Source organism: Stegodyphus dumicola, chromosome 3 (genome assembly GCF_044657685.1).
Source record: "Stegodyphus dumicola isolate Sdum_Otavi_A_Nest chromosome 3, ASM4465768v1".
NCBI classification, from domain to species: domain Eukaryota; kingdom Metazoa; phylum Arthropoda; class Arachnida; order Araneae; family Eresidae; genus Stegodyphus; species Stegodyphus dumicola.
The window spans coordinates 107,325,130-107,352,270 of NC_140770.1; the positions used below are offsets into that span (position 1 = coordinate 107,325,130).

The 27,141-nt window shown below is 33.3% G+C and overlaps 1 protein-coding gene across 1 annotated transcript; it reads right to left on the minus strand.

Annotated features, from left to right (window-relative positions):
• Window positions 1–596: 596 nt before the first annotated feature.
• On the minus strand, window positions 597–26,597 carry LOC118197348 (nicotinate-nucleotide pyrophosphorylase [carboxylating]-like). The gene is made up of 3 exons (XM_035368848.2): window positions 25,895–26,597; window positions 18,380–18,511; window positions 597–959 (listed from the first exon to the last, which is right to left on the minus strand). Exons 1-3 carry the CDS (start codon window positions 26,429–26,431, stop codon window positions 768–770), a joined length of 861 nt encoding a protein of 286 aa, XP_035224739.1. The 5' UTR covers window positions 26,432–26,597; the 3' UTR covers window positions 597–767.
• Window positions 26,598–27,141: the final 544 nt, after the last annotated feature.

The following is a 27,141-nucleotide window of genomic DNA, read 5'->3' on the forward strand; positions in this document are numbered from 1 at the left end:
TATATTAAAATAGGAACTACATTTATAAGTGCTTTAACAAAATGCAAACATGATGACGGTGCATACAAAAACATAACGATGAAAAACTTCATATCTTCATTTTTTGTTTGTGAAGATGAAATTAAAAAATATTAGACACTGACCTCTCAAGATAAAACATCAATATAACATGATTTTATAAGCTCAATTTTTCCTTTCTTTAAAAGGAAAATAATACAATTTCCATAAAAATTTATATATAATTTCAAAATTAAGATTTCAGTTATAAATTAGTATTTCTCTCCATAATACTGAACTGCAGCTGTACTGTATTAAGTTTTATAATTCTGTATGTAGGTTGGATTAAAAATGTTTTTAACTTCACCACATATGAAAATATATGCATTTGGGGTTTATTTTATACAAATTAGAGAAATTTTTGGTAATAGCTAGATAGCAAATTTTATTCTTTGGCCATACGTCTTAAATTGTTGTTGAAGTCCAGATTATTTAGTTTCATTAAGAAGTCATGTTCTTCTGTGTAAAAAATACAAATAAAAATCTATGCATGAGAAAGTGATTAGGAACTATGTTTCTCAGTAAATATAGTCTCATCATCAGCAATTCAAAATGAAATTGTTTATTTTCATTTTATTTTGATTGATTAAATTTTCCAAAAACTAGTTTTTTTATAAATGACTGAAGCACTCCTACCTTAGGGCTTCTAATACTGTAATCCAATCAGCACCTCTTTTTTTGGCTTTTTTATTTCATTATTAAAAATTTTTTTATGACCTTCCTTTTTTTACTTTCATTGAAAAATCAACAGTCTTGTAGCCTTGTACTAATGAACTACTTGATATTATATCTATCCATGGATTTACATAATCTGTTACATTTTCCATTGAAATACCTCCACTAGCTTCAATCAAGATATCTGGAAACTGTAATTTGAGTGTTAATGCTGTTTTCTTTAATTCCTGGAAAGAAAAAAAAAAATAAATAAATAAATAAAATAAATTTTGTAAGGTATACATATTTTTTCCACTATATTTTAAGAACATTTAGAATAACTGTGCTTCAAAAAGTAATTATTCATAAATATTACATGTGATAAGCATATAAGTTTTAAATCTGACATAGGTAAACTATTTCTGTATGGTGTGTATATGTGAATAAACTTCTCAAAAATTAAAATTTTTAACCCCTTAACTGCCGCCAGCGTATATGTATACGCCTTGCTCAACCGATGTATTAAATGCCCCAAGCGTATATATACGCCCTTCCAAATTACTATCATTTGCATTGCGCTGCTACCCGTAAAATTATTTGCAAAACTTTGGAATGCAACACCACAATGACCTTGACAAACTCTGTGAAGGAGGATACTATTTCAGAGAAGTGTAGGGAGAAATTGGAGAGAGGGTTGTGTCTAAAGCGGTGAAAGTAATGACTGTGCAGTATTGGCTGGTGTTGTTTGAATAAAATGTCATTTTTTTTTATTCCGTTTCCTCCGCTTACTTTTTGTAGTAGATTCCAGGAATAAAGAAAGATATAACAGATGTTTCAAACCCATTTATCTTTTTTGAATTATTTTTTGATGAACTGCCTATGCTTCATATTGTTACTGAAACTAACCGTTTTGTAGACGAGTATATGACCCAACACTTTTGCAAACGAAAAATCAAGAACAAAATCATGGCATTCAACCAGTTCAGAAGAAATATATGTTTTTTTAGGTATACTGATTTCACAAGGTATGACACTGAAACCTGATATTGCACTTTACTGGTCTAAAAATGAATTGATCGAAATTCCATTTTAGGGATCTTTTTTATTATAAAAATATCATTTTTATTATACCTACATCTTTTTATTATACTTTTACTCAAAACATTAAATTTTGTGCATTCATTTTTTTTCTTTTATTCATTATTTCGTGAGAGTAAACAGTTTTTAGAAAGTAAAATTTGCACTTATTTTCCCTAATACATTGCATAACTATGCGCACATGTGTGAAAAACCTTGGCACTGGGAAATGAAATTGTACGTTTTCCGCGGCAGTTAAGGGGTTAAATTATGTCCAGTTATTTATTTTTTGAAATTGTGTTTTTAGTTATGACTAAAGTCCTCATTATAAAATTTTACTAAATAGCAATTTTAAAAATGTTATTTAAGAATTAGGAAGAGTGTTGACACAGTTTTTACTCTCTTGAAAGAAATTTTTAAAAATACTTAAATTTTAAGGAATCCTGTTTTACTCCTGTAACATTATTTTTCATTATAAGTGGTTATAATAAAAAAAATCATCTGAAAGCTTTAAATATTTTTTGCGAGATTTCTAAAAAATAAATCCAGATATAAATTCTTAACACTCATTCTGCAACTGAAGGACTACAGATAATTATTGTGTTTCCAAAAGAGATACAGTAAAATTCCAGAAATCCGCAAAGCTTGGGACCAGAGGTTGTGCGGATCTCAGGACAGAAAAGATAAATAATAATATTCAGACTAAAAGTGTAAAATAAATAAATAAATAAATGTTTATAAAATAAATAAAGGTGTATTAGTTACATTTAATTAAATTATTATATATATTATTGCAATAACTTATTCAGGATTCGTACACATTTCTGCACACAGAAATTAAGTACTTTTAAGGAGCCTTAATGAAAAAAATTAAGAACCTATGAGCGAATGCAAACTGAATAAATTCAATTAAAAATACTATCTATGCCTGAACTTCACTTTTGTAATACCATCCTAAAAACAAAATAGATCTGTATGTTGGATGCATTATTATTAAACATGACTTAATGAACATAATTATTATAAAGTCTGAGAATAAAATATATGAAATTTATCAAAGAGCATTATATATTTTACACTTAAAACTGAACATATTTGAAAGGAGATAAATGACATTTTATTTACATTTTACTAACAGTTAGTTTTATGTTGATTTTATTTTATACCTCATTTTGTCACATACTTGCTCAGTCTGGAGCTTTAGTAAATAGTAAGCAGTTTTATGTCAAGCAGCATAGGTTAAAATGAGAAGTAAAATCATAATCAGCATGATGAACAACAAAAGACTGGCTGTTGTCACTGCTGCTGCTTACCTGAAGGGGTTGTGACTCAGTTAATATACTTTAAGGTTATAATAAGCCATTAAAGCACCAGAGATGATAGGTTGTTTTGCATGAATTTTTACAATTTTGTGTTTTATCTTGTGACTACGGTAAGGGATAATGAAAGGCAATAACTCGCTTTAATATGCAGAGATAATTTTTAAGGGCAAGCAGTAAGCAGTTATAAGTAACTAAATTAGGTATAAGATATCCTTAGTCATTATTGATTTACATGGTCACTATTAAATTTTATTTATTTTTAGCTCTATTAAAATCCCAATTCTAATAAAATTTCACAATTTAAAATACATGTAATTTATGACATTAATTCTTAAACGATATTCGGATAATTACACATAAAAATGTTTTGTAGTAACAATATTCAACAAAATATTTATGCGTCTTTTTAATTTGAAGCCTTCCTAGACATTTTGGCTAATTTATATCGATTCCCATCTCTTTAAGTAACTTTTCTAACAATTAGGAATTTGTCTCAATACACAAAAGAATGTTCTCACTAATTTCTGCGTGTTTTATCTCCTAACCTGTCAACCTATCCATAATGTACCTATGAAGGTTTATTTGATCTGGTAAAAGTTAAATAGTCCAAAACACATCAACAGATATGAAGCAAATTATCGCTATGTCTGAAAGTAACTACAATGTCCGACAAAGGTTTAAATAAGAAAGAACTTAACTAATATATAATCTATAATAATAAAAGCAAGTGTAATGTGTCTGTCTGTCTGTCTGACCGAGCTCTCCAGCCAAATCTATCGCACGCAGGGACCTGGAAATTTTTATACGGAAGCACAAAGGGGCTGGCCACCAGACCTCGAAGCCCGATTTTCGATTTTTGAATTAGAAAAATTTTAAAAAAATTATTTATAATTAATTAATCACGGTTTTTTTGACTCACTGATATTAGTATTTGTTTTCAAATAACGTTCGATTGTAACAATTGATTTCTTTATTCTAGCGTTAGTTTGCTGTTTTGACGATACATTAAATCGATTAATTACAATTCATTTCTTTTTTGTAGCTTGTGGGGGGGGGAAGAGAGAGAGACAGTCTACATGTCCTACACTACTATTCCTGCGCTATTCACTTATCTGCATTTTCTAAATGCACGGGCAACGCCGGGCGAGTACACCTAGTAATAAATAGAAAGAACTTAAATAAGAAATGAGAAAAAAAAAAATAAAGGTATGTTCTTACGCTAACAAAATCAATTACAGCTCGTAGTGATGTAATGAAACAAGAAGAGTCAAATTCAAACTAAAAATATGGATTAGTGGTCAAAGACTATACAATTTAATTTCATTTTAGGCTGGCTCAATAACTGTACCATCATAACAAACTCAAATGTCGCCAATGGTAATCCAAGACAAATAATTACAAATTATCAGAGCGGGCAGAAACTAATGCAGTGAGCAAGGTGGAGGTCAGAAACACACTCTGGTCTTACACTCCAAAAACCTTGGTTTAGGAACTGTCTACATGATTTGCATTCTGGTGAGAAAATAGAAAAGGGAAATTATAGCAAGGGCTGAAATTGTAAACAATTGGGTAATTTACATAATAATAAGTGTCATATCTTTAAAGAACAAATTTGTTTTTCTTTATGTATTCAGTTTCTTTCTTCCACGTTTCCTCTTCATTTTAGAATTTTTGGATTTAATTAGAGATTTCTGATATTCTAAATAAACTAAATGCATTTAGAATGTATAGAAAAAGCTGCTAATTTTATTTCTTTAGTAATATGAACATTCAGAAGAAATATGAAATATATATATGAAGCTTCGGTTAGAGAGCTGATGTGGCATAATTTTTAGAATTTAGTGACACACTGAGCAATAAAGCCTAGAAATGGAAAAACGTTTAGAATTTAAAACAGGCATTGGAAGCAGAAGTTAGAAAGGCAGAAGAATTTACGATCCACAGAGACTGCATCAGATGGGAAAGTGCCTAGTGCCAGCCCTGTGTAGGATGCATCAAGACATATTAGATGAATCTTTTAAATTTTCAATTCTCAATATCTTTATTAATAAAAGAATTCCTTTCTATAATGCCTGTCCATATGATAAGATTAGAAGCATTTTTGATATTTTCTATGTTTGTGTCTAGTGAAAAGTAGAGAAAAAATAAAGGGAAGATTAAAATGTTAAGAAAAAGATTCTAGTATCAGAAGTAAAACATTCAACTGTAATGTTTTCATTGTTCTTCCAGAACTTAAATTGCGCCGGAGCATACGCTCTGGAGAAAACTCGTGTATATTTTGATAATTCTGAATATTCTGAGACAATTACATGGGAAAAACCCTTACCATGAAAATATTAAAAATACATTTTTAATTAATTCCATAGCTAGTTTGCTTTTGCTAAGAACTGTTTCAAAAATGGTGCTTTGTAGCATTATACCTTGCTTATTTTCCACATATAATAAATGGCTGAAATGGAACTTTATAATATCACAGAAAAAAGAAAGAAAGAAAAAAAAAAGTGCTTTATTTTAATCTTATCTCATAAATATAATTAAAAAATATTACCATTATTTAAATGAAGATTATCAATGTTACAATGTTCTAAAAAAAACTCGAAAATATCCTAGATCTCGTAATTAAAAATTTTCTATAGAAACAGATCTTAAAATCGCCAAAATTATGATAAGTCACCAAATTTACGAACGTTGAAGACCGTTTAATAAAAGAATTCACATCCCAAAAAGCGAAAAGTTGTTTAAGAGCTCTACATTAGAAAAAAAGAAATAATTTTGAAATGCTCATGTTTTACTTCCTGCTCAGAAATTCGAATATCCCACCATTTAATATTAGAAATAGGAACAAATTATAATCCATGAACCCGTTTAAAAGATAACCATATTTATCAGCAAATCGCCAAATATATTACTCTAAAATGTTAATTCACACTCATGGCAGTCGTAAAAACAGACAGAAATTTCTGATGATTAAAATTAAGGACCTTCTGACGATTTTAGCCGAAATTAAGGACTTATTATTATATTAAATTAAGGACCAAAAATAGATTCCAAAAAACTTAAGGACCGTACGAACCCTGTTATTATATGCATTAAATTATTATTACATATATAAATTGATTATATTATTCATTATATTATATATACACAGCATCAAGGTTTGTCGATTTCGCCTCGTGCAAAGATTTCCAGTTTTGCATTCCGGTGTCAGAATCACTGTTGCTGTAAAATTTCACAGCTTTTCTTTATTGTTCCGTATATCATACACAGTCCACGTGGCAATTCCGTATGATTCTGCTATAAACCGAGCAGTAGCACCTACCTCCACCTTCAGCAGAATTTCCACTTTTTTCATTACCGTCAATGCAACGTGTTTACGTTTTCCAATGTTGCAAGCAGTAAAATCACGAGTGCGTTTCTTATCTGTCATTGTATTAAAAAGCACTGAAATTTAAAATATTTCTTAATTTATCCACAAAATATCCAGATACAAATAAACTACGTCATTAAACAATCTCATGAAGTAACAAAGTTCAGAAAGCACAACAACGTGAATCATGAACTTGAAGAGTTGAGTGAATCGTCTGCTTTCTTACCTTTGCAGATTAGAGGGGATAAAACTTTTATCATGATGTCAATGATTTGGTATTTCTGTTATGACTCTATTATTCGGTAATCATGACGTCATTATTCGGTAAGTATTTTTTCTTCAATATTTCGTACTCAAATGTTGCGGTTTCCGGAACCTATAAACTGAATGTTTATCTTTTGAGAGGCAATGCAGATTTCAGGTTGGCAGATTTTCGTATTTGACTGTATATCTGAATAGCTTGATGCTGCTTCCTAATATCTGTGTATTTTCATCTGAAGATCCAAATAAAACCTACAGCAACTTTTAATTTTTAAGTTCATCATAAATGAAAAATAATTTTTATATGAAAGGGGCAATTCATTATTTCCTCTGGGATTTTTTTTTTGAAAATTTACAATAATCGTGATAAGTACAGTAAAAAGTGCTCATCAGTACACAAAGAATTTCTCATACCTTACAAGTACTCAATTTACATTTCTGGTGATGGGCAGATTTCTGTCGTAGCTGACAGTTCTGGCATACTGCACTGCATAGGAAGTCTTGTTACGCCAAGCACAGATTATTTTATCTGCATTTTTTATATATTATATGTACGTTTTACTTCCTTGTACGAAGAAAAGGAAGTATTGTAATCATAAAAAATTTCGGGTATCATATTTCAACAAAAATATCTGTTTTGATTGCTATCGAATGCAATTTAAATATGTTTTTGTGTGACATCTGTACGTAAGGACAGAATAAAAGACTCTTCCCCCCAAAAAACCAATTATAAAATTAATTTAAAATGGATTCAGAAGAGATTTTTTTCATGATATCTGTACATATGTATTTATGTATCTCGCATAACTCAAAAATGAATAGCCTCAGAACATTGAAATTTTGTATAGATGACTGCTTTAACATGAAGTTATGCATCTCCCTTTTTGGTTGCAATCGACTGCACCAAAAGTATATAATATATATATGTATGTGTGTGTGTGTGCCCACTGTGTTATCCGACTCCATGAGCCGAGTTTTTTTAACTCTTATATGTTTGTAAATTGTGCATTTTTTCCTTTCAAACTGATTGAATTACGGTGTTCTTATCTTCCAGATAAGGTTTTTATGCCTTTAGTTAATCTGCATGCAATAGTTATACAATTATCAGCAATTTAAAAGTTGTTTAAGTGCCACTAAGCCTTTTTTTTTTTTTTTTTTTTTTTTTTTTTTTTACCATGGTAGCCATATTTGTTTACATTTGAAACTTGGCAGAATAGTGAATTTAGTCAGTTTTTGGGACCAAAAGTAAACTCAGTTTTGTGCGCCGAAAAACCTGCCTTCTTGCCTGCTGGCCGAATTGCTTGTTTTTGTGTAGAAACTCTAATTGTATTTTTTTAACTGTTTTTGATGTTTTGTTTTTCTATATTTTTCAGTTTTTAATGAAGATGTTTTGAGTTATATATTTTTGCCTTGCCGTGAAGTGAAAACTGAATTAATTGAATGAGAAATATATCTCCAATAAAATTTGAGGAAATAAGTTTAAATGAAATGCAGTAAAAAATGTATATAATTTAATAGACCGTGCAATGCCTACATCAAAGTTATTTATGTTTTGTAAAAAAGTCAGTGTTACAATCACAACTGACTTTCATGTAACAAATTGGAAGATTCAGTAAGCTTTGTGTTGAGAAATGTTTGCATTATACTGTCGTCTATCATCTAAATGTATAGTTAAATGATATAGCTTGTTATTTATGCAAACTTTTAAAAGAGATTCTTTACATATTCCTTACCTAACTTTGTTCTATCTTTTATAGTTACTTTACATTAAATCTCTCTCTATATATATATATGTAAAATACTAAGAAAGGCACCACAAAATTAAATACCATAGTTAATAATATACTCCAATTTTTTGTCTTCCAAATAAAAGTCTTATATTTTTTAAATTAGAAATTTTATTGCAAGATCATTCAGTAATTTATAATAGTTAATTAGGAAATAGTTTTCTTTGTCTAAATGTAGAAAACAATACTTAAGTATTGTTGCATCCTATGAGTTCGTGGATTAGGAATAATTGACAGTAACGCTTGATGAAGAATCAAAACACAATTTATTCATCAGTATTATGCAGGACATTTCTAAAGATGCATTACAGTCATCGAAAAACTATGATAAACAGAACTATGAAGACTAAGTCATGGCAAAGCACTAAAGTACGGCTCCTGACTCGATCGCTGTCAAGCTAATCTCAGAACTTGAAGCACTACTACTGAACTCAACACACTCTTCGTAATAAACTACTACTTCACATACAGGCAGGGTTTATATAGCTTTTGACAACATTCTGGGGCAAACCGGTAAGAATTCTTTCTAGAATGTTCTCGCTCCATCTATGGCATATTGCCAATTTTGTCACCGAATGGGCAATTTTGCACTAAATCTGGAAACCCTGCCTTTCCTTAGTACTTTCTGGAAACCCTAACTCCCGCTTCTTTACTAAAAATCTAACAACTTTACTCAGCTCTTCTCAGAAGGACAGTGCATAATCAGTATTTACCACATCAAACTGGTAATAATGTTAAACACAAAGCAATGGAAGGCACATCCAATGAGCAAAGCTCCCACAGTAATCTCTCAATAATCTGAAGTAAACTCTGAACTAAAAAACAGAACTGATACTTTCTTTGGCCTTGTACAGTTTTCCTCGAACCGCTAAAGAATTTGTAGTAACTTCCATTTCTCGAAATTACGGGAAGTCATACACTGAAGTGACAAAAGTCATGGGATAGCAATATGCAAATATACAGATGGCAGTAGTATCATGTAGAAAATGTATAAATGTGAAGTGCTTTGGCAATGCTTTCATTTGTGTTCAAGTTATTCATGTGAAGAGGCTTTGACGTGATTATGGCCGCACGACGAGAATTAACAGACTTTGAACGCGGAATGGTAGTTGGAGCTAGACGCATGGGTCATTCCATTTCGGATATCAGGGAATTCAACATTCCAAGATCCACAGTGTCAAGAGTGTGGCGAGAGTATCTAATTTCAGGCATAACATCCCACCATGGACAGCGCAGTGGCCGACCACCTGCACTTAACGACCGAGACCAGCGACGTCTGCTTAGAGTTGTCAATGTTCACAGACAAGCAACACTGCATCAAATAACCGCAGAAATCAATGTGGGATGTACAAGGGATGTGTCCGATAGGACAGTGAGGTGAAATTTGTCTTCCTTGGGCTATGCCAGCAGAAGACCGACTCGAGTGCCTTTACTGACAGCACGACATCGCGTGCAGCGACTCTCGTGGGCTCGTGAGCATATCGGTTAGTCCCTAAACGAATGGAAAACCATGGCTTGGTCAGATGAGTCACGATTTCAGTTGGTAAGAGCTGATGGTAGGGTTCGAGTGTGGCGCAGACCCCATGAAGCCATGGATCCAAGTTGTCAACAAGGCACTGTTAAAGCTGCTGGTGGTTCCATAATGGTCGGGGCTGTTTTTACATGACATGGACCTGATCCTCTGGTGCAACTGAACCAATCATCGACTGGAAATGGATACCTTCAGCTACTTGGAGATCACTTACAGCCATTCATGGACTTCATGTACGCAAACAACGATGGGATTTTTATGGATGACAATGCGCCATGTCACCAGGCCACAATTGTTCGCGATTGGTTAGAAGAACATTCTGGACAATTCCAGCGAATGATCTGGCCACCTAGATCGCCCGACATGAATCTCATCGAAAATTTATGGGACATCATCGAGAAGTCAGTTCTTGCCCAAATCCCTGCACCGTCAACACTTTCACAATTATGGACGTCTATAGAGGCAGCATGGCTCAATATTCCTGCAGGGGACTTCCAACGACTTGTTGAATCCATGCCACATCGAGTTGCTGCACTTCGCCTGGCAAAAGGAGGACCGACAAAATATTAGGAGGTATCCCATGACTTTTGTCACTTCAGTGTATATGGCTAATGTTACATTAAGGGGCTGGATATGGTTACATATAGGGATGAACTGCAGTACCAGTTACAGTTATACAGGGACAGGACCAAAATGTTGCTAAATGGTCACTGAAAACTTTTAGCCATTTCTAATCAACTTTGGCCACAAAAATTTGTTGCCAAAACCATCGCTGTGCTGATATCTTGCTAATTTAATGAGATAACCATTTACTTCAATGTTAGACTTGCCTCTGTAATTGTATTTTTTCAGCAGAGCTTTATATTTTTTCAGACCTCATTTATTCAAAATTTGTAACACTACCCCTTTCTCAAGGACTGCACGTCCTGGGCAGTACCCTGGACTGGAAGTCATACCTACAACTAAGATAAATCAGTACAATACTAAAATAATTATTTCAATAAACAACATACAGCAAATACTAAATAAATGAACAGATTTGTACGCAAATATGACCATGACCTTAGTATACTATTTACATTATACAGTCAAAAGTCTTTAATCCAGACTCGTTGGGACTTCGGCGATTCCGGATTATAGATCATCAGTTTAAATCTGGTAAGATGGCATGCAGAAATTATAAAATTAAAAATATGAAACCGTTATTTATGAAATAAAGAGCAATTATGATCTAAAGGGTATCAAAATTTACAAAAAAAAAAGCTTAATATTTATTTGTTTAGTTTATTAAACATTTCTTTCAACGCGCGTATGCGTAAAGCATACATTCGCATAGTCGAAATTAGAAAATTGCAACCAGAAAACTATTTGATGTGTATTCGTGATATTTATAATGACGAGGAATTCGATTTAAATCATATCAAAGACCGAGTACATCGAGATGAAATACTACATTTAGTAAGGAATTATAAGCCCAATAAAATAAAAACATCCGCGCTGAAGATAAGGATAGTGTTGACAGATCAACTTCCAGTTAATCGCGCGCCGGCTCGGTCAGTGATTTCGCGTGATGATCATCCTTTCCGATGACAGATAATGATGTTACATTCCTGGGGTCTCTGAATCCACCTCGGTATCTGGCCTTCTGGATTCTTAAAATTTAAAAGGTCAAGCAACTCTTTTCTGGTGATGCAATTCCTTTCCAGTTTAAATACACATTTGCTCCAATATGCTATGATACATTCTTCACCGTTTATGTCTTGAGACAACACAGCGTCAACACTTTCATTGCTCACATCCATGTAAAGAATAAATGTTTCATTCAGCTCAGGAAACATCAGGATTGTCACAGATGTTACAGCCTCCTTCAATTTGTTAAATGCATCCTCACATTCGTTTGTCAAATTTTGCTTGCTAAGGTCAGTTTGTTAAAGGTTTTGCAATAGAAGAAAAGTCTTTCATAAATCTCCTGTAGTAAGTGCAAAGCCCCAGGAAAATTCTCTGCTGATGTACATATTTGGGGCATCTCCAATCTTTAACTGTCAACACCTTTTTCAGGATCCATACACATACTTTCAGCAGAGATGACATGTCTGAGGTAAGTCACTTCCAGTCTGAACAATTTACATTTTGCAGGACTCAACTTTAGTTTGGCTTATTTCAGTTTTCTGAAGCACCTTTCTTGTATTTTCTAACTGCTCTTCAAAACTTTTTCTGATGATGTCATCCAGATATATCAAGACAGATTTCATAGCTAAGATCTCTCAGCATGATCTCCATGAGGCGTTCAAATGTTGCCGATGCATTACATAATCCAAATGGCATCACTCTGAAATACCAAACATTGTTCGGTATTAAAAGCCATCTTTTCTCAGTCATTGGGGCGTATTTCTACTTGCCAATATCTATTCTTTAATAATTTTCAATATCCATGCTTTAAATAAAGCATCAAAATCCACTTGTTTCCAGAAAGAGTGTACAGAATGTTGCCAGTTCTAAGATGAGAGTAACTGCCTTTCTTCATGACATAGCTCAACCGGTGATAGTCGATGAAAAATCTCATTGAAGCATCTTTCTTTCTCACCAGGACAATGGGAGAGGCACAGTGACTTGCTGAAGGCTGTAAAATGTTGCTTTCTTGCATGTACTTTAGATGTTTTCCCAGATCTTCCTGTTCAGAAATCAGTAGACATCTTGGATGTTGCTTAATTGGTGGACGATCCCTTGTATCAGTTGTATGCTGTGCCAAACTCTTTTGACCTACATCAGAAGTTAAGCAGAAGAAAACAATTTAAAATTATTGAAAAACATGTTCTGAAGCACTCCCCTCTTTATCGCTTAATGTGCATTCTATAATAAGTCTAATGTTAGACTATCATTTATGTTAGCTACTCTCACCAGCATGATTGTCCTCGGTGAGTCGACGAGTGCTAAGGCTACTAGTACTCCTTTCGGGCTCTTATAGTTCTTAGGGTATTCCATTATGTCTTACCTGAAATTTCTGTTTTCAGCTATGGATTGAGGATGCAAAATTTTTTTTCTTGCTTGTACTGTGATATCATTTTGAGCAATGATTTGATGGATATGGATTTAACTCCATCTTTAATTCCAAGCACAATTATGGATTATCAGAAGAAAAATGAAATTCATTATTTTTGAAGTCTAAAGAAAAACTGTGTTTCCTTAGAAAGTCTTATCCGAGTACGCAAGGATCTGTAATATTTACCATATAGTGTGCGTGATGGTTGGCAGCACTCTCGAACTCTATGCTAAGTCCTTCGTTATTTCAAAATGGCCTCCTGTCAGACAAAGCATCCGGATCTTGGAAGTATCATATGCTATCGGAACACCTTTCCATCATCCGATTTGAGCTTCCGATTAGACATTTAATCATCCTTCTATGGATGTGAATTTTATCATAAGATGCAGTCTAAAGAGTAATGCGGGATGTTGTCCAGATGAGTTTAACTTTTAGTCATTGAGGCAGATCTTTTTGGATTATTATTTAGAAATTCTTACTTCAGGGTTTTTTCTAAGTGTGGAATCCTTGACAGGTAAGTGGTTGACAAAATTAGGATTAGGCTGCGAAGCAGGCGTCGGAAATACTAGATAAAAGGAAAAAATAAAAGACCTTGCTCACTTTCTGCATTTGTGATAGAGACAGCGAGATTGTTTTCCTTTTCCTGAATGAGAAACTGGCAACTGGGTAGTTTGCAGAAACTAGCGTTTTGATAAAGACTTCTTACGGTGGCAATTGGGATGCCTTGAAGGGAAGGTTAAGACTTTCTGTTGTAGATAGCAGCTTTTGTAAAATAAGTCTTGACTTGAAGACAGGTCCCATTTGTTATTATAGGTTCTTTGATCTGAGTTGCAAATAAAAGATGTAGACAAATGTATTGTTCATCGTAGGAGATGTTTTGTTGGGGGTATGATATTTTTCGATTCCCCTCCCCAGGAAAAGGAAATAACCCTGAGGTGTTTACACGCAGTTGATATAGAAGGATGTACAGCGCCTAGTCTAATTTTGTAGAGTTGTAATTGGCTTGGATAAAGTTGTGGCAGACTGTGATTGACCAATTGATTTGAAATGAGGTGTGCATGCATCGGAATTTGCTGTTCAATTAATAATTAAGCAAGAAGTTAAAAAAGGGACAGCTGAAGAGTTTTCTTCAGGCCTTTTGGGGGTTTTGCTGTGGGTTTTTTTTTTTTTTTTTTTTTTCTTTCTGCCTTTTAGCTTTTGCTAGATTTGGTTTTCATCTTGGTACTGGCTTGAGGCTGAGTTAAAGTTAAGCAACAATGAAGAAGAAAAAAAGAATGTGAGTGATAAATAGTAGAAAGATGTGGAGGTTTTTCTTGAGATGGAGAAGGAACATTTTATTGGTGATAACTAGTAGAAAGGTGTGCCAGTGGAGAAGAGAAAGCAGAGTATTGCAATGATGACTCTCGAGCATGTATGAAATAGAAGAAAAGTTACAAGTCTCAGCTTTGTGAAAGATGATCAGTTGTACAGAATGATTAAATGTATGATATAGGAAAAATATATGAACTCATAAATCCTCTGAGCAGGAAATATGATCCGTGTGATATTCCTAGCATTCCCACTGATGATGTAAATTTATCCCACTGTTGTGTTCCTGTTTTCTGACGTGTTATAAAGAGAGTGTTTGGAATTGATATTTAGAATGATGAAGTAAACTTCACGAACAATACTGAACTGCATTAAATACTGTAAGTGGCTATGTTAAGAACTGGTTTCATTACATTTGCAGTCTCTCAGAGAATGAACCTTCACCACTGCAAAAGTTTGTTGTAGCTTCCCGATTTCTGTAGTCTGCTCAATGTAAGTACTTTTTATCTCCTTCTTGCATGTAGTGATGATTATGTAAAACTATGCGATTTTTTTAACTTAATATAATATGTAATTATGATCTTATATTTAAAATGTGAATTTTTAAACAGGAATTCAGACCGAGATTAGGAAAAGTTGTATTTGTATGTTTATTTTGATCTTAATATGTTATTGTGGACTTCAGAAAATGTATAAAAAAACATGAAGACTTTTGTAACTAAGGATATATGTTTATTTAGAAATAAGTTTTGTGTTCCCAACATTGCAGTAAAAGAATTTAAACTAACCTGGGTATAAGTGATTGTGTCTGTATCAATACTGTCAAATTATTCTTTTGGGTTGTAATATTTGTAACTGTACTGATTGTCATAATGATTTTCATTTAGATTGAGAATTAACACAACAGTTTCTATATTGCACCAGTTAAATTCATTACACAACAGGATGATGGTAACATTGGCTCTTGTATCGATGTCATACTGCAAACAACTCTGTACTATGGTGAAAGTCCATTACTGCTGCCCTCTCATTGTAGATATCTGAAATGATTTAAAATGGGGTTTCTCAATATCTGGCAAAGCTTCCGAGCTTTGGGGTGGTTTGCAAGTATCTAAAATGCAGCCTCCACCACTGCAGTTCCAGCACTTTAGGATAAATTTGTTACCACTCCTATTCTGACTTAAGATATTGATTTCTCTAGTTAACTCATCCAGATGAGCAGTAAGTTGTTTCACTGATTCCTGAACATGAGCAGCTTTGACAGGTAGCAGTCTCTACAGGTTGCTTGCTGGCTACCTTGAATTTCATGACGCACACTAAAGCACTTTTTAAATCCTTGACATTCGCTATTTGCAGGAATTTTGGTATCTCAGACATTGATGAAGTACAGGAAGGCAAAATTTCCTTTCTTTCTGATGGACAGTCCAAAAAAGCAAGATGAGACAGCCTTTCAATATCCGTGATGAGCTCCTGGAATGTTTTCATGGACTTCTGTTGCCGAGATTTTAACTGAAGCCTGTTATAGTCTTTTAAACACTTCTTGCCAATGCGCAGCTCCAATGCGATGGATAGAGCTTCGAAGTGTAGCCTCTGGTTTTCGGGCAGAGTTGGATATCTACTGCGTCTGCTCTCAAAGAAGCAGAGATATGGCAAGCCTTGGGAATCCCATCCATTTGCATCAGCCACCACAGAGAAATGAGTCTTGCACACTTTCCATGAGATCTTTCCATCACAGGTGGACAGCTTTAGGAATTTAAAGGCATTACAATTGTATCCAGCTATCACTATGGATTTCTTTAAACTGCCAGATTCCTTGGTGACAGCAGCAGAAACTCTATCGTCAATTTGTTGTGTAAAAGTAGAGGCACTTTCTTTGATTTGTTGTTGAACAGCCGAAACACTTTCGTTTCTCTGAATTTCTCAAACTTTGTCTTCACCCTTGACTATTCAGCCTTCCATAGCCTTAAATTTCTTTTTTATTGTGGCAGATTTCTCTTTCCTGTTGACCTGCTTCAATATTTTTTTGGCTCGCTTTTATCACTTCTTTAATGGAGTTGATGTTCCCTTCCGATTGTTGTTGATATTTGTCTAGACTCTTAGCCAGTTTTCATTTCTTCTTTAAATGCAGCAAAAGGCTGTCAAGACTTGATATTTGTCTTTCATTTCTTTTTTAATAGACTCTTAGCCAGTTTTCATTTCTTCTTTAAATGCAGCAAAAGGCTGTCAAGACTTGTCTCAGTTGCTCCCACAGCACTCTTGTCAGTGGTATTCAATCCCACTTGTGACACCAAAAACTGTTGCGTAGATTTGTAATGTATTAAATGCACACAGACCCCATAATAGCTTGATAAAATTTATTTTTCCAAAAGAAACACTTTACAGTTCTGGAAGGACCAAAAATTGATTCCAAAAAATTTAAGGACTCTTAAGGACTGTACAAACCCTGAAACCGTGGCACTTTTGTTCACAGATGTTGTGTTACTGGCGAAATTTTATTCACGAATGTATGTTGGAATTTGTATGCTCTGTGTCTCAGAAGATGGGGGGGGAGATAAAGTGGTGGAAGTTAATGAGTCGAAGTTCAGCAAAAGGAAATATCACTGTGGCCATCCTGTTGAGGGGCAGTGGGTATTTGGAGGTGTGGAAAGGGGGTCTGGGAGATTATTTTTAGTGGCTGTGCATGATAAAAGTAAGGAAACGTTGATGCAGTGTATTAAAGAGTGGATTGAGCCTGGTACAACTATTTTTTCGGATGGCTGGAAATCTTACAAGGATTTAGGAAAAGAAGGTTTTGAATGTTTATTTGTGAACCATAGTATTAATTTTGTGGATAGCGAGTCTGGCTGTCATATAAATACCACAGAGAGTTCGTGGGGGCATGTTAAAGCTACGTTGCCTAGTTATAATCAGAAATACGATTTTGAGTTTTATTTGGTGGTCTATATGTTTTTTTCATTACTGTTCTGAAACTGGAGAAGATTCCTTCAACAAATTTGTAGAAATTATAAGAACTGTTGAATGGGAGAAATTAAAAATTTCTTTGTAGAATATTTGAAGAAAGTGTTTGTGTTTTTTGTTTTGGTAATATTTGAAATTGATATTTCTGCTGTCCAAAAAAGCTTTCATTATGGTAAGTGCATTTTATTTTATTGTTTTTATTTTGTAGAATGTTACGTTCATTGTTTTTTTACTATGAATTTCTATTGTTTTTTGAATTGTTTGTAATTTATTTTAGTTTATTTTGGATTGTGCAATTCGTAGATGTTTTTTTAAGTTTAAACAGAATGCTGTGTACATGGTATTTGACATTTATTGTTGTTATGTTAATTTATTAAAGGGAGGTGTGCACAGTTCGTAGATTCCTTCGCTGCCTAGATTATGCAATTCATTGAAGTTAAAACATATTGCTGTGTACATGGATTCTTGTCAAATATTTGTGGTTAGAAGCTTTATGTTTTTGCAATCTAAATTTTTTGTTTTTGTTTTGGATTTTTAGCTTAAATTGTGCGTTTTTGGAGACATTTTAGGCTTAAAATTTGAAATGTAGACAATAAATTTAGATAGTAATATGGCACCGTGGAGAAATTTGTCGCCAAGCGAGGGCATATATAAGAGTTTTTTCTTTTCCCCAGATAGATCAGCCAACATATTTCATGACAGAAATTATTAGATTCACGATGGAAAGTAATAGTTTCTAGAAAGTTTTGTAAAAATTATATTCTAATTTCTAATTATGTATCATAAAATTTATTGCTGCATCATTTCAAAATATCATTTTAAAGGCTATCCATAAATTTACATAAATTATTCAAAAAAAGGTTAATACTAATTTAAGGTCAATATAAAAAACACTAAAAGGTATATATTTTAATTTTTATAAATATTATGAAAAATCCCTTTTTTAAAACCCCTCAATGATTCACTTCACTCATTTTCTTCAAACTTATATATAAATAATAGTTTATTAAAAAATACCTCTGGTTGAAAATTATCCAGCATGACTACATCACAGTTGGCTTTACACGCTTCCAATGCATCTTTTAAGGAATTACATTCAACTTCTATTTTGAGTGCAAAAGAACTATATTTGCGAACCTCTTCAATAGCCTGGAATAAGATAGAATCATTTTCAATTTACATAAATTGCAAATTGCTAAAAAATTTTAAATGATTACGTACTAACAAGAAATATACAGGGTGATCTTTTTTAAAGTGACAGTGTTTGGAGCGCTTTGTAATACACGAAATGGTACCAAACTTGGTATTTACACTAATCAAGACATGGGACATCAATACATACAATCGTACAGTTAAATTATTAATGTTTATTTACTACATTAACTTTCCCGGTGAGGAATTAGACCACATTCGATGTGAGCACCGTTCTCAGAAATAACACCGTGCATTCTGTGCACAACGTTCTCCACAGCCGTATGTAACATATCACGAGGAATATTCTGCACTATCTTTGTTATGTTGTCCTTTAGAATAGAGAAATTTGATACTCCACCAACATAAACTTGAGATTTCAAATAACCTTAGAGCCAAAAATCACATGGCGTGAGGTCAGGGGAACGAGGCGGCCATGCAACTGGAAGTTGTATATTGAATTGGAAAACTGTGACTTACGACTCTATCATCAGTGAAGTTTTGGCGCAACAGCTGCTTTACCTTATTACTAATGTGTGGCAGAGCACCATCCTCCATAAAGATTGTCTGTTGGAGACGGTTTCTTTGCTGAAGTGTTGTAATAACAAACGTTTGCAGCATTTTGTGGTACCTTTCTGCATTTATGGTCGTTTGGGGTCCTCTCGGAGTGATGGTCTCAAAAAAGAATGGCCCAATTACGAATTCATCTGTGAAACCACATCAAACAGTGACTTTTGGGGAATTTAATGGGATTTCGTACATGGTGTGGGGCTGCTCAGAAGCCCAAATTTGGCTATTTTGTCTGTTTACGGACCCATTGAGATAAAAATGACACTCATCTCCCCACAGAATGTGCCATAGGAAAGCATCATCAATTTCTACCCTGGCAAGAAACGATAGAGCAAATGTCACTCGCTTATCATAATCACTTTGTTTCAGTTTGTGCAAGCAGCTGATTTTATAGGGGTAAAATCCAATAATGCGCCGCAAAACTCTCCATACCGTGGAATAATACATGTCCAATTGTCGAGCTACATCCCGGGTGCTGCTAGTACCAGCAATGGTTCCCTGTAATCCTTCGACAATTGCAGTTGCCACATCAGTTATTACATCTTCTGATACTGGTTTACATCCTCTCCCAGCGCGAATGGTCAGTGATCCCGTTTCCTCGAACTTCTCAATCATTTTCTTTAGACCATTCAGCGATAAAGGCCCTTTTGGTAATTTTTTTCTGGTTCGAAATTTCCGAAGAGCTGTGGATGCATTACATTGATTCATGTAATACCAGTTTCACCAGTAATGCACATTCCGGTAACGTGAGAGGCATGTCCACTGGAGCTCATTTACTTCAGCTGAGATTATTTGTCGGAGCTGTCTATGACTTGCTTTTATAACCCCTATTAGTGGCGCTGTCATCACACAACATTTGCATTTTTCTTTGATACCCGTGTTTTATGCTAATTCTCATTATTGTAAGCTACAGCAGCGCTACAAAAATGCCCTTGTGCCGATTTTTGGAAATAATTTTTTTTTTTTTTCCCACGGAATCCTTTTTCCCATGTCTTGATTAGTCTAAATACTGAGTTTGGTTTCATTTCGGCTATTAGATCGTGCTACAGGGCGCTCCGAACACTGTCACTTTAAAAAAGATCACCCTGTACTTAAAAAAAGTCATAAAAGCAAGATTACATCACAGCAAGCTATTGGTTTTTACAAAACTGAAGTATATATATTATTTTACCACTGTAACAGATATATTTTTATGTCACACAATTCAATCAAAATGTCATCTGAGAATTGGAAAATTAGAATTTGATGATAGAGATTTCTGACCTTTAATTCCTCTAGTTAATTAACCTTCTTAAAACAACAAGCAAAATGACAAGTAAACTAATTAAAATTTTAAAATGAGCAAAATTCTGCCTTCGAATGACTTTGGTTTTGTACAAAAATATGCATTTATTAAAAGACAGTCACAGGCTTTCCTGAAATATATATAGAAAAAACTAAACTCAGTGGCATAACAGCCCTAATGGGCCAAGGCCTGCAGTGCCCAAAATCTTTCTTGACCGTGGGCCCCGTGGTAAGTAAGCATATGCCCTGAACAAGTGGTCAGCTTGTCGCAGGACCTCCAGTGTTTAGTCCCCAAGCGAACTTGGTACTCATTTTATCAACCCAAGTGATGGAAATCAAGGGATGAAAGGCTGAGTCGACCTTGCCCAGCCCGGGAATCGAACCCCAGACCTGTGGTGCAGCTGTACGATGTGCTAACAACTGCATCATCGGGCCTGAAATATATATAAAACCAACTTCAAATTAAGACTAAATTTTGTGTTAAGTCTTTTGAACAATTATTATTTCACCTGGGGCTGATAGGGCTGCACTGGTGCAGCAGGATTTAGAGGTAGCAAAACGTTTAGACTTTTAACCAGGTGGCAGAATGCTTAGCACTGGCCCTGGTTTCATCATTTATACAATGTAATTTGTAATTAAACTGTAAATCACTTTTTATGAGATGAAATAAAAACTTATCCTGATTACAGATTGATATTTTTAAACTTTTAAACTTGGAACATTTTATGTTTATTTCTTTTAAAAAGTACATAATTCGAAAATGAATAAATAATACTAAAGTAGCTCAGTGTTATTTAAATTATTTCAATTTCATGTTTTGATTCAACGTTTACCAAAATTAGAATTTTCTCTGTAACAAAGGAAGGTTAAAAGATACTTTGCTGTATAATTTTTATTGCCAAGAAGAGCAAATTCCATTAAATATAATGATGCCAACAGCATAATTTAAATTTTCATTCCTATATTTCATATATGTGTATACTTTTGCACTCATGATTAACAGAACTATATATATATATATTTTTTTGATTGCAGGTAATATTACAAATGTTTGATTTATTGTACATTTCATTGATTATGAAAATATGTATTTTTAATATATTAAAGGGAAAAAAATATAAAAATACTTTTTTTGTGTGTTGTATGGTTTTTTGTTTCCTTTTATTGTAGCATTACTTTAGCCACACTTTTATCGGTAAGTAACATCCAAAATTTTAAACTGAAAATTACTAGTGGTGTGGACCTTAGAAAATAACAGTACAGTCAAAAGTCATTAATCCGGATTCGTCGGGACTTCGGCGAATCCGGATTATAGATCATCAGTTTAAATCTCGTAAGATGGCATGCAGAAATTCTAAAATTAAAAGTATGAAACCGTAATTTATGAAATAAAGAACAATTATGATCTAAAGGGTATCAAAATTTGCAAAAAGAAAAAGCTTAATATTTATTTGTTTACTTTATTAAACATTTCAGTACAACTCTAATATACGCCCTAATTTCACCAAATGTTACCGATTAATTTGTCAATCGAAATTTTTTCGTTTTCAATAACCTCTGTCACTTTCTTCGCTATCAGAAGCGAATTATAATGACGAGGAACTTGTTTTAAATCATATCAAAGACGGAGCACATCGAGATGAAATACTACATTTGATAAGGAATTATAAGCCAAATAAAATAAAAACATCTGCCCTGAAGATAAGGATAGTGCTGACAGATCAACTTCCAATTCATTACGTGTCCCCCGCGGCGTTCCCCCCGCCGAGCAGCGTGAAATTGATAAACGGATTTCGGATTTCAAAACATACTTTCGCTTTAGATCCTTTACATATTAACAAATATATATCGGAAATTCTATTTGATATAATCGAAAGTTTAAACTTTTAAACTTATAAACAATTTTATAAAATTGCTCTTACAGTCTGCAAAAAATAATAAGCCTGATCCAATTCGAAAATTAAGGAGCAACGCAATCATCAACATTAACTGAAATAGATAATTATTTAGCTTATACGTCCGTTATACATAAAATGCGCACGCGAAAACGTATTCTGCACTTGCGCACACTCATATGCACAGTCGTAAAAAGTCTCACGCGCACACGTAAACGCCTATGCGCATGTGTCAACGCGGCGCATGCGCAGAAAGTTTTTAGTTTTGAGGTCCGGATTATAGATCATTCCAAATTATGGATGTCCGAATTAACGACTTTTGACTGTATTTATTTATTTCTTAACAAAATCTATTTTGTTGTAATGAAGTATTTAAATACATATATATATATGTGTAATAAAGCAGACTTTGCTGTAATGTTGCAAGATAAGCTGATAGCATAAAATGCTGAAATACGGCATTTTGTCACTGTGATGAAGCAGATGCTTATTGTAATGAAAGCAAACTTAAAAGTATTGATGCTGTAGAAAAACTGATCACATACATACACAGAAATATTGACGGCATTGAAATGCAGATCGCATAGAACACAGAATGTTGAATTTGTAATGAACAGCAAGAATTTTGTTTGCATACAATGTTCATGTTAAAAGGAAACTGACAGAATAAATATTCATTTTTATTTTTTTTAAAAAAAACTTGTTGCTGTAACAAAAACTACTTGAAATAGGTGCACTACCTGAGCCTATTTAAAAATGGGTACTATTCTGTTTTGAGGACCGTAAAAAAATACAAGCGCAAAATCTAGCAAACGCGCCCGTTTAACAGTATGCCAAATCTAGCGTACGCGCTGATTTCAGATTGCGTAAGTTTATATAGTTCTATATTTCTTAAGATGCCATTGAAATACTAGTTTAATTTTTATATCCTTTTTTGATATGCTATGGATTTAACAATTGGGGAATTGCCCATGATGAAAAGTCTGCAATAGAATTTTAGGTAAAGTGCAGAATCACCCACTGCTTGACACGTTTTTAAGAATTGCACATCAGTATCCATGTACACAGTGACCTATTTTCACTTAAAAAATAAAAGAAAATTGACAAAAATCCAATTGTTTTACCCTTGTAAAAAGCGGCAAACAAGTGGGATTCTGCACTTTACCTAGAATTTTTTCAAAGAAAAAGCATCATTCATTATAGAAAATTATGGTTGAACAATCAACGAGATGAAATTATGCTTTAGCGATAACTTGGTAGCTAAATAGCGATGCGGGCATCCATTCAATTATGTTTAGCTATTTTTATATAAATTATAATAATGATCTGAAATAGTTATTTACTCTTATGCTTCCATTCAGTCATATTTAGCCTTTTTTATATAAATTATAATAATAAAAAAGTATTATATATGAAATTAACCTTTCATCTAAATTAAAACATCAATCTTAGATAGTTATTTACTATTATACTTCCTTTCTTGCATTAGGGTTGCCGTAGTTACTTTTGGTATTAACAATAATTTGGCGATTTTTTACAGCCCTCAAAACCGAATAGTACCTAAAAGTGTTTACATTTTTTAAAGCTTTGCAGTAAGAAGAGAGCAGCAGTTCAGCTAAGCCGAAGCCGCTCAGGATGAAATCTCAATTCAGAATACGTTAGTTTTGGTTCTTAATGCATTTGATTGGATAATTAAAACTGCTGTAAAATTATTATTGGATGTTTTAGTTTTTGTTCCATTTACATCATCAGTGTCATATGATATCAATTAGTCTGGAAGATGCAGTGCAGAAAAAAGTTACTATTTTTAGAATAGAGAGAGGAAATACCACATTAAGCATTAAGGGGCTATTGCTAATTTAAATTGTAATTTATTTGTTACATATATTTTTTATCTTATACATGCACACATATTTATATATATATAAACACATGTTTGTTGTATGTATATAATGCTAAAAGATTTTTGTCTTCATCCATATATAACAGGGATTTTCAACCATGGGGGAATGCAGTCAGCCTTTTATTTACCTATTAAGCATTTAGTTTTTGTTTATGAATATAAAAATCTACTTTTTTCAAGTTTTTTATTTAACAACATTTTCCGTACTTTTTCTTCTTTAGTTTATAAAACACATTAAAAGGCAAACTAAATTTTGGAAAAGAGGGAGAAGGATGATTGTCGCACAATAGTCAATGGAATGCATAGGGCAGAAAAGGCTGTGAACAATTGATGTATAATATACTTTAAAAATAATGATTATAAATGAAGGGAACTGCAAACTGAATGAAAGGCATATTTAAAAAGCAGCTTTTTTTTTTTTTTTTTTTTTTTTCTTTACACTGCAGCAAATGTTCACTCATCTGAATTTTAAAATATCAAATTTATTGCAGCTTTTTAAAAGTTATTTAAATTCAAGGTAATGAGAGGCTGTTTATACATAAATCCAACATAGGTAGTGCCTTTATTTCACAGTAATGAGTTTATTCATTCTGTTAGATTATCCACCACTTTAAGCTCAAATAACGAAGAAATAACCAGTGAATAGTTGATAAGGGGTAAAGTGCAGAATCACCCACTTATCTGTTTGACACTTTTTACAAGAGTAAGAAGAATTGGATTTTTGTCAATTTTCTTTGACTTTTTAAGTGAAAATAGGTTGATGTGTACACAGATAAAGTCAAGGGAGTGTGCAATGCCATTTTTGTGCAATTCTGGGATTTTTTTTAAGTGAAAATAGGTCGATGTGTACATGGATACCAAGTATGTACAATTCTTAAAAACACGCCAAGCAGTGGGTGATTCTGCACTTTCCCCAATTAGTTGCTCAAAGAAGATATATCTAAGTAATTGTCGTGTTTTCTCTTCTGTATCACAGATGAATACACAAATACCTTCACTAACACTGCCATACTCCATTATAATCTTAGAAAAATAAATCATTCAATGTGAAGTCTTTTAAAGTTTCAGTTCTTGTAATTTCTTTTCATACCTTAGTCCATGAACTGCTTAGTAGCCTACTGTACTTAATAAGAATTTTCTCTTAAGTATACAGTAAAAAAAATTGCAGGATACTCAGATATTTTCTACACTAGATAACTGCTTTCCCAAAATCGCAAATTGTGTTACTAATGTAGTCCAATAAATAACGTTTTGTTCTTAATAACAATGGATCCCCCCCCTTTTTTTTTTTTTGCCCTTAGCTCCCAAAACTTCAGAAGTGCCACTTTTCCTATATGTTTTGCCATAATTAGCTAATCATTTCAAAATGCACAATATACACTTTTCAAAAAACAAAATTAAGTTCAGCTAAGAAGTGGCAAAGAACAGACCCATAATAATCAATATATCTCTAAAGACATGCATATCTGTTCATGCTTAATATACAATACTCAACATTTTTTCATGTATTATTTTACATAAAAAATTAATAAAACCACAAAGAAATATATACATGTATTAGCAGCAATAATAAGTTACTTGTCGGAGAGGAAAATACTGAGTTCATTTGCATATTGAACCAACATTTATATTCTCCTTTTTAATTCATATAAAAATTTCATGAATAATATTTGAAGCAATGAATCATACCTTGTGTATTGATCCATATATAGATATGTGATTATCTTTCAACATAATCATACTAGACAAATCGTATCTGTGCATATCGGCACCCCCAATTAAAAGAGCGTATTTCTCCACCATTCTAAAACCAGGTGTTGTTTTCCGAGATCCGGCAAGAATACCTTTCCAGCCAGCTTCAACCAAAGCTCTAGACATTTTTGAAACCGATGTTGCTACACCACTGGAGCGACTTAATATATTCAGAACAACACGTTCTGCTAATAATAAATTTCGCGCAGGGCCATTGATTTTTGCTACTTCTGTTACCGGTTTTAAGTCTTCCCCTTCTCTGTGAAGCCATTGCGGTGTTAAATCAAGTTCATTGAATACTGCATTAACGAATGGAATACCAGCTAAAATTCCAGGACTTTTCATGTAAATAGTAAATTCATTCTCACTGTCCCCAATAATACTGTTTCCAATATTAAAATTGCTTGTATCTTCTAAAAGCCACTGCCTAGCTAAATCTCGTAGCCGTAATGGGTGCAATATATTTTCGCACATGTTGAGACACTGATTCGTGGTTCCTAAGAAATGAATATTTGTAAATAATGAATGCTATGATTAGTAAAATTGAAGCTACGTACTACAGACTGATTATTACACACTTCATATTCTCAGAGATATGACTAAAACAGCAATTCAAATTGGGACGATGTTTATACACAGAACCTACAAAAAAAAAGTAGTTTCACCAGTAGATGCCGCCGGTGTACTGTCTGTCTATAGTCAAATTTTACAGATAACTGAGTCCCTGATACCGGAAGTTTACCGAAAAATGTGTACTTTTTCCCATGATGCCTTTCGAAATCGCTGATGCAATGTAAGGTTACCAGAATAAATTTTAGAGCCAAGTGCATTGTTCAAAAGTAGCCAAGCTTTTGTTCAATCTGTCATTGTTCGTAGTAGTACTATTAATATTAGGTCGTTCGGCGTGTTCTAACGGGCTTGTAATTTTGAAGTTTTTATAACTTGTAATCGACTATGAAGGTTCTGATAACCGGTGATTCCATGATTAAATATATGTACCGATATTTACCGTCTCAGCTGTATGATAATAAACTGCATGCTCTCGCGTTTCCGGGCATAACAATAGAAAGATTGACCACAAAAATTTCATCCTTTAATGAATACGATTGTATCCTTTTTCATGTAGGGACCAATAATATGGATTCTACTGTGTATGACAGTGTCTTAAAATATAAAAGTTTAAT